Here is a 14,636-nt window from a genome sequence, read left to right as displayed (position 1 = left end):
AGGCGACTCTTTTTAAGTGAGTTTTATAGGGCTCTCAGTCTAGGCATAAAAGCTATATTCTGTTAAAGCTCATACATTATCAGTATAGATATCAGTGATAGTCTTGTCACTGGGCCAGATTTTTTCAATGCAAATATCAAGCATATGCAAATGCTGGAGATAACGAAGCTGAAAAGCCAAACCCATATATAATAGTTCATGACCAACTCATGATCAACTCTAGGCCCCCAGAGTGTTGGCAATGTTAACTTTCACACTAAAGATGCTTAAATGGAGTTAACAGCTACAAAATGGTCTTTTAAAAACTTGAACTAAATCAATTTCATATGCCAGTCATTTCTCTAAACTGCTGTAATTGCTGTAGTAATGATAGATGTTAGCCCCCAGGATGTGGTTTTTCTGTATTTGGGGAAAGGTTGTGAAGTTCTTTATTTCTGAGAAGAACTAGAATAAAAATTCTTGGTGCATGGCAAATCTCACAAATAATTTTTTCCTTTATCACAGTGTGCAATTAAGTGATTTTTTGGTTAGATGTCTGGGGAAAAAAATTAAATCCGCCTGTGTCACAAACTTAACTGAATCATTGTTAAAAGGCTTTGTGAAAAACGCCAATCACTTGTTTTTAAAATTTTAAAAGTTTAATAGTAATAAAATGGTTATAAAAATAGTAATACAATTAGAGTAATAATAATTTAGACAATTTGAATTAGGACAATATGAGACAATAGAGACAAAGAGTTACAGGCATCAGGGTGCCTTTTTCTGGGCAGCATGAGCCCGAAAAAGGACACCTGTTAACAGAGGATTAACCCTTAATAGCAATAGCCTGTTGCATATTCATACACTTTGTACATGATGCATAAATCCCATTCAAATACAGGATTCTGTCTGGTCATCGTCAACTTCTTCCTCTGAATCCTAACAGCACCTTCGAGGCAGGAAGAAGTTCGTTTCTTCTGCTAAGAGGGCAATAAATTCATTTTCTCTGAAAGATTGAGGTGTCCTGTGGCTGCTATCTCGCTGCGAGTCCTTTCTTTTAAAAAAGTATCTTACATAGCATAGTTTCTATTTTAACATATTTTTTTTATAACCTAAAACTATATTTAACACACTACTTAGGAGAATTAATACAGCATAACTTTCTTACACAACACATATAATATTCATTTTAATATTTGTGAAAAGCCAATCATAAAATAGGCATTTTTCACAGGCTTCCTACTAACAATGACTATCTGGATTTAAATTCCAGTCTCAGAACCCTGGCTGAATGCTCTGATGATGGAAGATTAGGGTGGCAGCTCCCAGGTAGCATGGCTAAGGTTTGGCCGGGATGTGCAGCGTGCCTGCTCTCACACACCGCCTGCCTCCCTTGAATCCCCCCGCTGTCCTGAGCTTAGCAGCCAGGTCTGAAGCAGAACTGCCGAGGAACAGAAGGCAAGTTTGTGTTCGATTAGATTCCTCCGAGGGGCAGCCTGGGCCGGCTGCCTGGCCCCAGCGCGGGGTGTTGTGCTTGGCAGGGGCCGCGCTGGCGAGCAGCCCGCCCGGCCCGGGCACGGCGCTGGGAGCGGCGCGGGCAGCTCGGCCTGCAGGCCCTGCCAGGGACGGGGCCTGCACCGCACAAAGGACACACATCCGTGACAAAATTGGTTCCGCTGCTCACCAAAGAATTCTCCTGACGGAGCACTTGGAGATCGAGCTAATTTCATGGGTAGATGTGAGCCGGTTGAAACCGCACATTTTGCAAATATATTCCTCATTGTATAAATGTTGTCTGACTCCATCCTGAAGCTATTTGTGGAGAAATTTCCATTGCCTAGTGTATTTGATAGTCCATAAAAATTTGCATCTGATCCGTTGCATCCCACTGTCTTCAGGTTTAAGAGAGCCTTCTGCCTTTGCATCCCACTGTCTTCAGGTTTAAGTTTTAAGAGAACCTAGGTGATGACAGAGGAGCAGTAGCACTTACACTCTTCTCTGGTGGCACTTTATTCAGTACTTTGAAGTAGATTATTATTGAAAACAACAGTGTATTTTTAGAACAAGCCTTGTGTAGTATAAATGCAGGAGTTTTATGCACTTTGTTTTTTGCAAAGAGTCCTAATGCCAGGAAGATTCTATGATAATGCTTTTACCCTCAAAAAATCAAGTGAAACTTTGCAGGAAACAAATCTAGCAGGAAACATCTGTCACAGTGGGAGAAGTGCTGCTGCTGTGCTGAAGAGTGATGCTGTACCTCGTCAGTGAAGGGTTATTTTCAGTGACGAAAATAAAAGTATAGATGTGTTACACTTGCAGAATAATAGCTACATGAAGAGAAGCATTTCTGTCTTCTATTATAGTCATATAGGAACTTCTAAACTGTTTTTTCTAAAGGAAAACATGTTCTCTTTACTCTAGGGGATGCTTTTTTACTTTTCAGTGTAATTTTGGGTTCTTATTTAAAAACTCTGAAACCATAAAGTTTCTTATTTTAATTTTTTTTTCATTTTTGTTCAGCAAATGTTAATGCTCCATTAAATTTGCCTAACACTATTAAAATAGTGTTGAAGTCCATAGGAAAGGTCAAAAATCTAATCTATCATTAAAACAATCATATGTCATTAATAATTACAATTAATTTCAGTAACACTTACAATTCTGTACCTCAGAGGAAAAGTGATACTAAAGGTATTTGATGTGAGGCAACCATCACTGTAGTTCATTCTTCTTTCTCTCTTTCTTTCTTTGCAACTTGGATGCAAATGTAACCCTCTGGAGTGCAGTGCTATGGAGAAGTGCTGTAATGTTTTTAGTTCATAATATTTCCATTGTACTGCATTAAAGCATCTCTCTCCCAGTCACTAGTAGAGCTCGTGGGCATTGTGACACTTTTATTACACTTAGAGTGGATAATGGCTGGTCTTGCCAGTATTACTTAATTTGCTACTTTTAAAGTCTCTGGCAAAACAGAGAGAGAGTGCTCCCAGTATCTGCCTGAGCACCAAACATGACTTTTATTGCCAATAAGAGCTGAGCCCTGAGGATTTTGGATTGTAAATTTTATGTGTAGAATGGTAACATTTGCAGTGCTTCCTTTTATTTTTCCTTCATTCACAGAAAAACAGCAAGTAGAGCTCAGTCTAGTATACAATATCTTGATACTCATTATGGGGAAATTCAATCACAGGATAATTTAGATTGGAAGGTATCCCTGGTGGATGATTAGTCCTACCCCTGCTTGCTTACCACCTCCTGAGAAACCTAGGGAAGGTTTCTCAGGACGTTGTCTGGTCAACTTTCAAGTGTCTCCAAAAGCAGAGTTTCTGCTGTATCTCTGGACAACATATACCATATTTCTGCTGTATCTCTGGACAACTTGATCACCTCTTCATGGTGGAAATTATTTCCATACATCTAATAGAAATTTATCACATTCAAACTGGTGTCCGTTGCCTCTTGTCCTGTCATTCTCAGCTCAAAGGAGAATCTAGTTCCTTGGCATCTTTGCTATACTCCATTAGGTAGCTAAAGAGTGCACTAAGATTCTCTTCTCAAGGTTAAATTAGTCCAGCACTCTTAGCCTTTACTGACCTAGCAAGCCCCTGAACATCTTTGTGGTCCTCTCTTGGCCTTGCTTCAGAATGGCAATGTCATTTTGTATGGGAGAGCACAAATCTGAGCAAAATACACCAGGTGTAATCTCAAAAGTGCCTGATGGAACTGTAGGGTTTGGTACTTTCAGGAAAGCTAATGCATAATTAATACTTTTTGACCATGGAAAACATTCTATCTCTGACTCTTCATGTAAGATTTATACTGGTAACATGTATGCTGTTTTTTGAGTCATTCTTGACTGACCTCAGTATAGATTACAGGAGAATAAGATTCTTTACAACTCACCATAGTCAAAAGACCAGACTGAAGACTAAACCAGTTTGAATAGCAATAAAGAATAAATTTTTGTTAGTTGACAACTGAGTTACAGGTCTGACTTGAATGCAAAAGATAAAAAAATGAGAATGTTTTTCAGATAGGTATCAGCAAGTCTTACCATGGGAAAAAAAAAAAAAAAGAGGACTGAGTATGCACTGCATAATAAACACCACTCAATTTTTACATAAAATATTTCATCTTTGATTTCTTCTTCCAGTTAGATAATGTGTATTTCACCTATGGTACCATGGAAGTTATACTGATGTGTTGTGTATTTCTTTGGTTAGCAGCTAGTCTCCAGTTTTGCTTTGATAGTGTAGTGAACTGTTGAGGTGCTCTGTGACAGTTAAACGATGTTGAACTGCCCAGAAGTAAATGTGTCTTTTCCACATTTCAGCTTCTCCAGTTGGTAACGGATATATCAAGCCACCTGTCCCTCCTGTTTCTGGTACACAGAGAGAAAGAGGACCCCCAGCCATGCTGCCCATCAGCATTGACCCAGACAGCAAACCTGGGGAATATGTCCTGAAGAGCTTGTTTGTTAACTTCACTACCCTGGCCGAACGCAAGATTCGCATCATCATGGCAGAACCTCTTGTGAGTAAAAAGAAACTCCATGTGTGTGTGTGTATATATATATATATAATTTTTTTTTGTGCGTTGGATTTGTTTTAAAAGCAGGCTTGCTTGCTGTGCAATGAAGAATATTTTGCTTGCAATCTGCGTTGGAGTTTGATAGTGTTTCCCAAACTGTGATATCTGCTGCTATGGCAATTAGAATGTTGTGGGAGAGGGCAGAGGTATGCAAGATATGCCATAGGGGTGACATGAAGAGGAATTGATATTTAATTTCTGTTTGCAATGTGGGCATATGCTAATGGGATTGAGAGGCAGAAGGGGTGTCAGCCAGCATAGATTTCACAGCTGGGAGAGCAGTCACTTGAGTCAAAATAGATTAGAAAATGCTGAAATATGATATATGATATGATAAAAGTATTTCTGAACATTACAGGTTTTCAGCTAAAACATGAAAATGGCTACCACTTTTAGTTCTGACAGTAGTAGATTACATAAGCTAGCAGAGGACTATAGCACCTATTTTCCAGATATGAAAAAGCATGCAGCACTTGAGAAAGGACTTACATTACAAGGTCTTGCACAGTGAGAGAGCCATTGTTATTTGTATTTTTAGGCAAATTTAACACGCAAGTATGTCTGTTACAATTTGTCTTATGTAACTGAACTTCTGCTCGTTTAACTTGAGATTACATTTTATATACATTCTTGTTATTTTGATTCAGGAAGAATATTTCTGTAATTTATATTTTAGTTCTGATGAGGTAAAAAAAGCCAAGACCTAAAAATAACCAGAAATCTCTACTTCTGTACTATAAGGGAATTTTAATAAAATCTAAGAATGTTTTTGTTATAAAGTCCAATGTAGAATACTTAGTTCAGTTCCCCATTTTCAGGATGTTTTGAAGGGCAAAATTAAAATTTTCTTTATTCTGATGGCATCTGTTTAGCTTTGATTTAGATTCAGAAGCATTTGATGCTTGGAAAGTTTTAGCAGGCTTTCTTCTGAAACATTAGCTAGATGCAAGATGACAGAACTATCTTATGTAATTTGGAAATAACACCAAAAAAAGCTTACAGTAAAGAATATTACGACAAAAATCCATTTTTTCTTCTTTGATGTGTTCCCTCCAAATCATGAGAAGTAGAATAAACAGACAGTCATAGTGTAGGTCCTTTTAAAAAATAAAATACCAGCAGCTATTTATTACCATCCAGTCTTCATGTAATGCCCAGAGAACATCTTTAAATTTTAAAACAAAATGTGTATAAAATTACTTGACAAGATCAGGAGAACAGCAAGAAGACCAATACTGAGGACATAATTTCCTTGCAGCACCTTTGTTACTCTTAAACATGAACCTCTGCATTTTCATGTAAGATTTCAGGCATGGATTTATTCTCATTTCACCTTTTGTTAAGATGATTTTGAGTTGCTGTGTGGTAATATGTTGTTTTTTTTCACTTTGAGAAACTATTATTATCTGAATGTTGATCTTATTCTAGAGGTTATTCAATGGAATTTTATTTGGTAAATTCAATGTAGAATATAGAAATATTACAAGAGACTGGAATGTCACCTTCCTGTCATCATTTTCAGAATGTATTTTTTACAGGGGTCTGACCATGAGACACTAACAATAATTCAATTACATACTCACATCTCATTAGTACTAATAAAACTTACAAGCCATGGCATGCTGATGTTTGAGGTTGGCTGTGACCAATGAGTAAGCAGGATTCTGTAGACATTCAGTAAAATGATCTTGAAATAATTAGGTTGTAATGAAAGAAGTGACAAGGGAAAATGGCAAAAATTATTCTCAAGTAATAGCTAAGAATATAAGTCTACCCTTATGGCAAGGTAGCTGCTGGATGTTTAGCAGCTTTGTTCCCACATTTTAATCTACTGATTAGAATTGTGACCAGGAGGTCCCAGGGGTTTGGGAGACGAAGTTTATAAATTGATGGTGAAAAGCTACCTTTTGGCCTTTTTTCACAATAGGTAGTCAGCTGGTGAACTCTTTGAAGTTTATGTTCTAATTAAACTCAAGTGTACTTCAAAGGAAGTCAAACATGCACAGTGCTCAACACTGAGATATTTCTAGTTTGATTTCTCCAAGTCATTACAAGATATGACAGTTTAATTTTATAATGAGTGATGAATACTTAGGATATCTTCTAGAGAAGATAAAATGATCTGTTTATAATATTGTTGCCTTTGCAACTCTTTTATCACCAGGTCTAACTCACATTGAAGCTCTGAAGTTACTATGGTTAAATTAAATATTTATTGATACCTTTTTTACCTGGATCATTCTTTTGATACACATATTCTGCCTGTTTATACTTTCTGATTATCGTTACTGTTGTTTTTATTAATTTTTCCTCTCAGTTTCTTTGGGTTCCATATGCCTATGTGGTATATCAATCTCTTTCTTTTGTTGTGCACACAGAGAGGAAGTGTAAATTGCAGTGTTGGAAAACCATGTTTGTGTCACACCATGAGTTGCAGATGCTAGAAAGGCACTAGAAAGCTTTGCTATTTTCTAGGGCATCAGTGAAGGGCACAGCAAACCCCAACCCTTCCTGCAGCTCCATGAAGTCTCATGTGGAATAGCAATATTCCAATGGGAGAGAAAGCAGAGAGCAATGTCACCCACTCATCCTGCTGGCAACCAAGTATCACTTGACATTTTGGTTACTGGATCTGGCAGTGATCATCATAAAAAACACACTCCCCAGTTAATCTATTTTCTAGACATGAACATAATGTCGACTATCCACTGCTAAGTTAAAATGGAAAATTTTTGTTTCTAGATTTGACATTTTTTTAACTTTGTCTGCAGAATATTTTATCCAGAATTTCAGGTCTATTTTTCCCCTTTTTAGGGTCTTTAATATATAAAAAAACAATTCAGTAATTAAAAGTTCACAATCATGTGGCTAATTTTTAATGATTCACTGCTGTACCCAGATTGTCAAGTTATATTATTTCAAATTAAAAGTATTTGACATCAGACGTGATTAAAGTGGATTGTCCAGTTTAAAAAATAAAATTCCCATAAATTAAATGTAAATAATATTTTCTTGGTAATCTTTAATAATTTCCTGGTTCTTTTCTGTAGATAATTTTTATTACTTTTAACAAATACTAAGATTTTATTCCGCAGACCTTTTTTCACATTTGATTTAATTAATATTTAATTTTTATCAATTTTTATTCTAAATCTTCTCTGCATTGCTTCACTTATAAACACAATCTGATATTTTATTGCTGCTGATTTATTTTTTTTCAAACAGTGGTGACCTTAAAATGACGCTAGAAAGAGGAAGCCATGGAAATATTCTTGCCAGTTCAAATGAAAGAATATGTATCATAGCTCTGTAAGGAGAAAACCCAGAAAACAGTTTCCTTTTTAGGACTGTTGATTATCCCTTTGGGTAATAATTCATCCTGTGCATACAGAGCAGGCTAATCTTTAAATACGGCTTTCAGCAGCACTTACACACAGCTGTAGACATTGATAAAACATAGGGAGCTACAGGCATTGACAGTTGTTAATGGTTAATTTAGCTGTTGGTAAACTTTCATTATGCTTTTCTCCTGCAAGCATCTTCTTTTACTGAGCTTGTCTAAATTCAGGATCTCTCTGAATATGAAACTCAAGAACAGAATTAACTCATTATAGGATTGGGACTATAAGCATATTCATGTATTCTGCATGTAACCTAGGCAGGTTTCATCTCACCATTAGGAAAAACCCTGAAAGGAGTGATGTGGTTGATGCTAGTGTCTTTTTTACTCCCATTTCCTTAGGATCTTGAAGACATTAAAATAGAGATCTATTTTAAGACAGGTCTAGTGATAATAACCTAGTAGATGGTTCAGAAGACTGAAAAAAATGGAAGAATAATGCAAATTGCAGAGACTGACCAACCAATATGTAAAATGGGACTCATTTCTGATTAGCTTCAGTCTAGGCTTCACTTTCTCTAGGCAGGAGGAGAATAGGCTAAGAACAGACTTGGGAGAAAAAGAAATAGGTTTTTGTTTTCTGAGGACTAGGCTGTGATAACTAGGAAGATTTATGAAGGCTATGATAGTACCAAGCAGTTTTATCCCACAGCTGTAATGTAGAATTTTCTGGTTTGCATGGACTAAAACTCCAGCTGCATCACACCAGGTGACAACTCCCTGGTTGTCACCTGTAATGAGACGTATTACTGCTACACATATTTTACATTTGAAGTCCTCATTAATAGTTTGGCATGTACAAGGACTTTGACCCCCTGTTTGTTCACAGGTAATAGATAGTAGTTACTGTAAGGAACAAGTAATTTTCTGTAAAAGAGGAAAGGCAAGCTGCCTTGCCTCTGTTCTAGCTATTCACTCAGGATATGTATGTCCAGACAAATTGACAATTTTACAACTTTATTTGAAAACCTTTATGCAAATAGATATTGAAAATTTTGTTCTCTTTTCTCATACAATACCTATCTAGGGCCTTTCCTCTATAAATGCTACAAGCATGCTGCCTTCCCATTGTCATCTGTCCCTATCCACCTCTGTGTCACTGAGGGATTATGCCACTGATCATTAATCTAATTCTTTAATTCCATGACTGTTTGTGCTAGTCAAAACTTTGTGGCAGTCAATCCCATCTCTAAGGACCTCATAATTCATAATACCATACCTCAGTATCTAATGCCTCATCATTCTTTATTTCTACTGTGTTATTTATTTAGCATTTAAATTATATAAATAAATATTATTATAGTAGCTTCTTTAGACCTAGTTGCAACAAATAATGTATAGATAATTAAGAATAATTATTCTTAATTATTCTTTAAAGAATTGTCTCTGAAGTACTTAAGATGCTTCTTTATGAAATTCTGCCTCACTTTATTATACTGTGCTGGGGACTGTTCTCCTACTTCTCCATAAGAAAGTGAAAGCATCTGCACAGCATATTACTTTAGGTATTCAATATGTAACCTGAACATGTATGATCTTTCCATTGCATGGAGCCCCACGGATCTGTTACAGTGGATGTGTTAACTGAATGTGCAAATCTATGTCAGTCAGTCGTAGGACAGTCTGGAGGACCAAGAACAGTCATTCCCCTCAGGAGGAGGTCAGTCTCCTAGTCCTCCCAGGAAGTGTCAGCTCAGTAGAGTTCCTTTCCTGCAAGTCATTGACTGGATCCTGGGTGAACTTTTTAGACTAGTAGTTGGTCTCAGGATTTTATTCAACTTCCAGCCATACCTAAGGACTTCTCATTGCCCAGAGAAGCTTTAAGTGCCCAATCCCTGGAAGTATTCAAGACCAGAATAGAGCAGTCTTTCTAGTGGGAGGTGTCCCTGCCCATGCCAGGAGGGTTGGAGTTTGATGATCTTTAAGGTCCTTCCAACCCAAACCACTCCATGATTCTATGATTCTGAGTTTAATTTCTGTGGAGACTGTCTCTACAGTTCTGTTTCCTTTCACTCAGACTTTCCAGCAGCTAACTGCTCTGTTTCAAGAAATCAATTAAGCCGAACAATGGTTCACTCATCACTCTTGCCTCCTTCACTAATCAGTTTTCCTTGGGAGTTCACTGGCTTTCCAAATATAGTCCAGTCCACTGGTGATAAAGAAGCCCAAGCTGGGCCAGATCAGTGTGCTCTTTTCTCCAGCAGAAGGAAAGGCAGCTAAGCTTGGGAGATCTCTTCCATGAAATAAGCAGGCTCTACTCAGGAACTCAAAGGATGTGAAGGCAGAAAATCATGGGAAAGATTGGCATTTTGTACAAAAGGTGGAGAGCAATCAAATATAACAAAGACAAGTCCAATGGCATAAAGATCCTTCACTTCCCCTTCCACTTACTACCTCAGATATAGTATCTCCCTCCAGTTATCTCAGTCTGTATCTCAGGCTGAGGTCTGTAGCAGAAGCCAGGCACTGAACAGCATAGAGCTAGGGAGGGTAATTATCTCCAGGACAAGGTGGGTAATTATCTCAGGACAATTATCTTCCAGAATAATTATTTTTCAATTATCTTCCAGAAAGACCTAGAAAGGTTTGCGTGAGTGAAGCAATGATCATAGATCAGCTAACTTCTGTGTAGTTCAGGGGGACACACTGCAGTATTGAAACACAGAAGTTGAGAGAAAAAGAGTATGAAGGATGCAGCTGGGGAAAGAAGAGATACAGGAAGAGACAAATGTAGGGTTTCAGAAATAATCGTGGGGAGTGCAGGAGAACAGAGAGAGCATCCAGTATGGTCTGATTCCAACATCCATATGAGACTGAGGGGAAAACTTTATGCCATTTAGCAAGTCACAAAGGAAACAGACACGTTTTTGCATAGACATTTGCATTGTCATTTGCACTTCGATACAGGTCTGTAGAACATTCACACATTTCAGAGTCAGATGGTGTCAATGGGCACTTTCTCAGTGCTCTCAGGGTTTCCATGGCTGAGTGACTGTGCAAAATCCTGCTTGGGACATGAGCAGAGCTCATTCCAATGGCTAGGCTCTGCAGGATGCTTGCTGTCCCTCGGCCTCATTACTGCATGGATACAGTTGGAGGATAGTGTATGGTACGTACGATGGTTCAAATCACTACAAGAATTTAACATTGCAAGTCAGATTCAATCCAAGGTCACTGAGGCTGTCACACTGCATCACATGTTGGCCAATGCTTGCAAATATAGCAGAGAACTTACCACATGCCCTTAATCACATTATGGTGTCATTTAAGGATATGGCTATTGCCACTCTCCAGAAAATGGAAGTCCTGCTACAGTCATTTCAGGCCAGTCTTATCACTGAAGTCTGCCATCATGAAGGACAGAAAAAATCAGGTGTACACTTCAGCAGCATTGTTGGCAGATAAGTAGCAATTCATTAGAGGTATCTTCCCAAAGCTTCACAACAGCTTTGTGAACATCCTTGGCATGCTTTCAGAGTCACATTTGAAGTCATTGAGGTATTGCTTAATTTATGTGCTCTTTTCTGGGCCTGAATCTGGCATGGCACAGTTTATACATCAGACAGCTTGAATTATACCATATTTGACCCTGCATATGTGGTGGCATGCCAAATATGAGAAAACTTGAAATACTTCATGTAACTACCTTCCCAATTGGAGATCCACCCAATAAGGTCTTCTTTTATTAGCTGAGCATGCAATACGTGTGAAAGCTAAGGATTTTAGGGCCAACAGACTTGTAGCAAAAGAACAGTGGAGGCTTACATTAGCTCTGCAAGGGCATCTGGCATCTTCCTTGAAAGTCTGTCAAATAAGTACCAGTAACCAGTAGGAAAAGGCTTCTGATCAAATCATCTTGGGACACCTCTGATATGGTACAGTTACAGCCTTTGAAATAAGCACATAACCAAAAAAGGTCCAAGTAACAGAATTTTAAAGAAAACTACTGGCAGTAATTCCCAAGTTCACTTTCGAAATACACTTTCCTCATTTCTTTTTCTGTTCTGTGAAAATGGGTGCACAGTTGGTAACAATAAGTATCTACCTGATGTTAAAGCAGTAGTGGACATCAGACAGCAGACCACGGCCAGGGTCATTTGCTGTCCTTTATTATCCCTGGCTGTCTGGGTCTGGAGAGAATGTGATTCCTATTTGCAGAGATCCCTGCTGTGCTTGGAGCAGCCCTGCAATTACAAGCCTAAATTTATTCAAATCAACTGATAAGGGCTTCCTATAGGCTTTATTAAATTAGGTCACATTATTCTGAGTGGGTAACCAGTGGTCAGGGCCCTAAGGCACTAATAAGCCTTAATGGCCTCCTCTGAGTCTCTCCCGCACCTGCCCACCGGCCAGGACCCATTCCCAGGTTTTGGAGCCATTAGTCCCTGCCACAACAGCCACAACAGTCTCCTGCTCCCACAGCCCTGCCCCCTCCCTGTCAGGGGCCTTGCTGAGCCAGGTCACATAGCTGAAAACCCTTAATAAACCATAATAAACAGTTGAAACAGTATCTTGAATAGCAGTTTCATGAAAAGGTCTTAACGTAGACTTGGCAATTTTGATCTCCATCATCATTATTGTTCTTATTGTTACATGGAAATCACTTATCAAACATTTTTTAGAGCATCATGCTTATTCCAGTCCAACAGCTGATAAAGATCTTGGGCTCTCATACTGCACCCTATGACACCACAGTCAACCACTGTTGACTGAGGCCTTATACATTCCCTACCCTAGTAAATTAGGTTCCAATCAACAAAATTTTATCTTCCTATATTGGAATTTTTTAGGTTAGAATTACACAAGGCTGTGATGGAATTATGGTGTCAACAATAAGTGCTCACACTTTGTCTTCAGATGATCTTTTTAAATTTATCATACTTACACATTGTAAAATCTACCTCTTTCTGTACACTGTAGTATTGCAATAAATAAAATCAGAGAAAGCCAAGGAACAGGGTTGTAATACTAACCAGGAGGATCCTTATAGACAGAGGATTTTGATGTGTTCATTAAGTTACAATTTTGAAAAGGCATTCCTAGTAAAACAAGCTCTGAAAACAAACAGCCCTGAAAATTTCCTTTCTCACTTGTGCTAGAGTGTACCTCCAATCTCAGTAAAGTTATCATTAGTACTCTTTTCAACTTACAGCTTTCACATGCTTTTGCATGTATTGAAATATTTCTTTAAGGTTTCACAAAAGCATGTCTTTAAAATATTTCTTTCAGAGCTGGTCCACTAGTAGTTATCAGCTTTTTTGGGGCTTAAAATATTGTAGTAAAAGAAATGTTTTACTTCCTGTGTACAATAAAGCATCTTACTTTGCAATGGAAAATAGAAATGCTGAGAGTAGTAGGTTTGTTGTTTGGATTTGTTGGTTTTTTTTTGTTTGTTTGTTTGTTTGGGTTGTTCTTTTTAGGGCTATTTTGTTTTGTTTGTTTGGGTTTTTTTGGCTTGGTTTGGTTTCATTTCATTTTCTGGGGTTTTTTTTGCTGTTACCTGTATATTTGTAACAGCATTTGTGTTTAAAGTTTGCAACCGTTTATTGTCAACACTGAGTTGAAGGAATATCTGGGAATTTTTATACTGTTCAGATAAAAATAGTAGAGTTCTTGAGTTGCTTGCTAAAGACTAGTGAAAGAAAATCGGTTTTGTTTGTTGGGAGTTGTTTTTTATTTTTTTTTTTTTACATTCTATTTCATGTTGGGAAAGTATGTGCTAATTTTTGTACTTTGCATCAAATAGCAATCTATAGTTCAGTGGGTTTGCTATTCAGGATGCTTGAAATTTACCTCTGTAGAGTAGCACTTCTGAAAATCAATTTGGTGGATTTTTGGCCTGTATGGCCATTTTTTTCTGACATATCAGTTACTTCAGACTAAACATTCACATGACCAAAATTTATGTGTCCACGTTTTAGTTTTCTTGGTAGACAGTCTAGGTAAAAGATGCCTTTTGCAGAGAATGTGGTAATCAAACAAAATTAGCCTGCAATACCTGATGTAGTGACATAGTCTGTCATAGAATCAGAACAGTGCATGACGATGCCAAAGAGTCAAAGCCAGGGAGTGAGAACCTGTATTTGAAGCTGAGCTGATGTTTTCCTGAATTTTTATATTCAGCAGTACAGGCGCATCCTTTTCCACATGAAAAAAACAGAAGAGCTGTTACCAAAAAAAACCCCAAAGCAATTACATGAAGAAAGAATAAACTCAGTAATACTGACTTTGTCTTTTAAACATGCACCTTTCATTATTTTTGTGCATTAACTGTCATGACAAGTAGGTTTTTGACTTGAGCTTGTTAAATATTTTTTTTTTTTTTGAAATGTAGCACATTTTTACATATATTTCATGGCCACCTGAAATATACTTATTTCCACCATATGAAGTACCATGCACAATTAGTATTGCTTTTTTACTCAATTTTCAACAGTTAAATGAAGTCGATCACAGTTTTTGTTAACATTTTGTGCATCTGTAATTTTGTCTTATGCAAAGTTCTGATGTTTCCTTGAAGCTGTATTATCTTATCTTTTTTTATTATGTTTTCCTTAGAATTTCCAGTTGCTGTATCCTTAGAATTTCAAAGGTTAATGACGGAAATCTCCTTTATTTTACTCTCTGTGTACTGTGGTCACTGACACAGTTTCTTAAAAGAAGTGTC

The 14,636-nt window shown here is 37.5% G+C and overlaps 1 protein-coding gene across 7 annotated transcripts in view; it reads left to right on the top strand.

Moving 5' to 3' along the window:
- FRY (FRY microtubule binding protein) overlaps positions 1–14,636 on the top strand; it is a 223,782-nt gene that overhangs the window by 89,854 nt on the left and 119,292 nt on the right. For all 7 annotated transcript variants that reach the window (XM_071433956.1, XM_071433957.1, XM_071433955.1 and 4 more), the window contains one exon: positions 4,313–4,512. In XM_071433956.1, the coding sequence (XP_071290057.1) occupies positions 4,393–4,512 (120 nt within the window). In that variant the 5' untranslated portion in view covers positions 4,313–4,392. The remainder of the gene's footprint in view (positions 1–4,312; positions 4,513–14,636) is intronic.

The sequence above is a fragment of the Agelaius tricolor genome, unplaced genomic scaffold (assembly GCF_023055355.1).
Source record: "Agelaius tricolor isolate 1412-34295 unplaced genomic scaffold, bAgeTri1.0.p SCAF_9, whole genome shotgun sequence".
In the NCBI taxonomy this organism is placed as follows: Eukaryota; Metazoa; Chordata; class Aves; order Passeriformes; family Icteridae; genus Agelaius; species Agelaius tricolor.
Note: the sequence above shows the minus strand (reverse complement) of the source record. Positions and strands in the feature narration are given on the sequence as shown.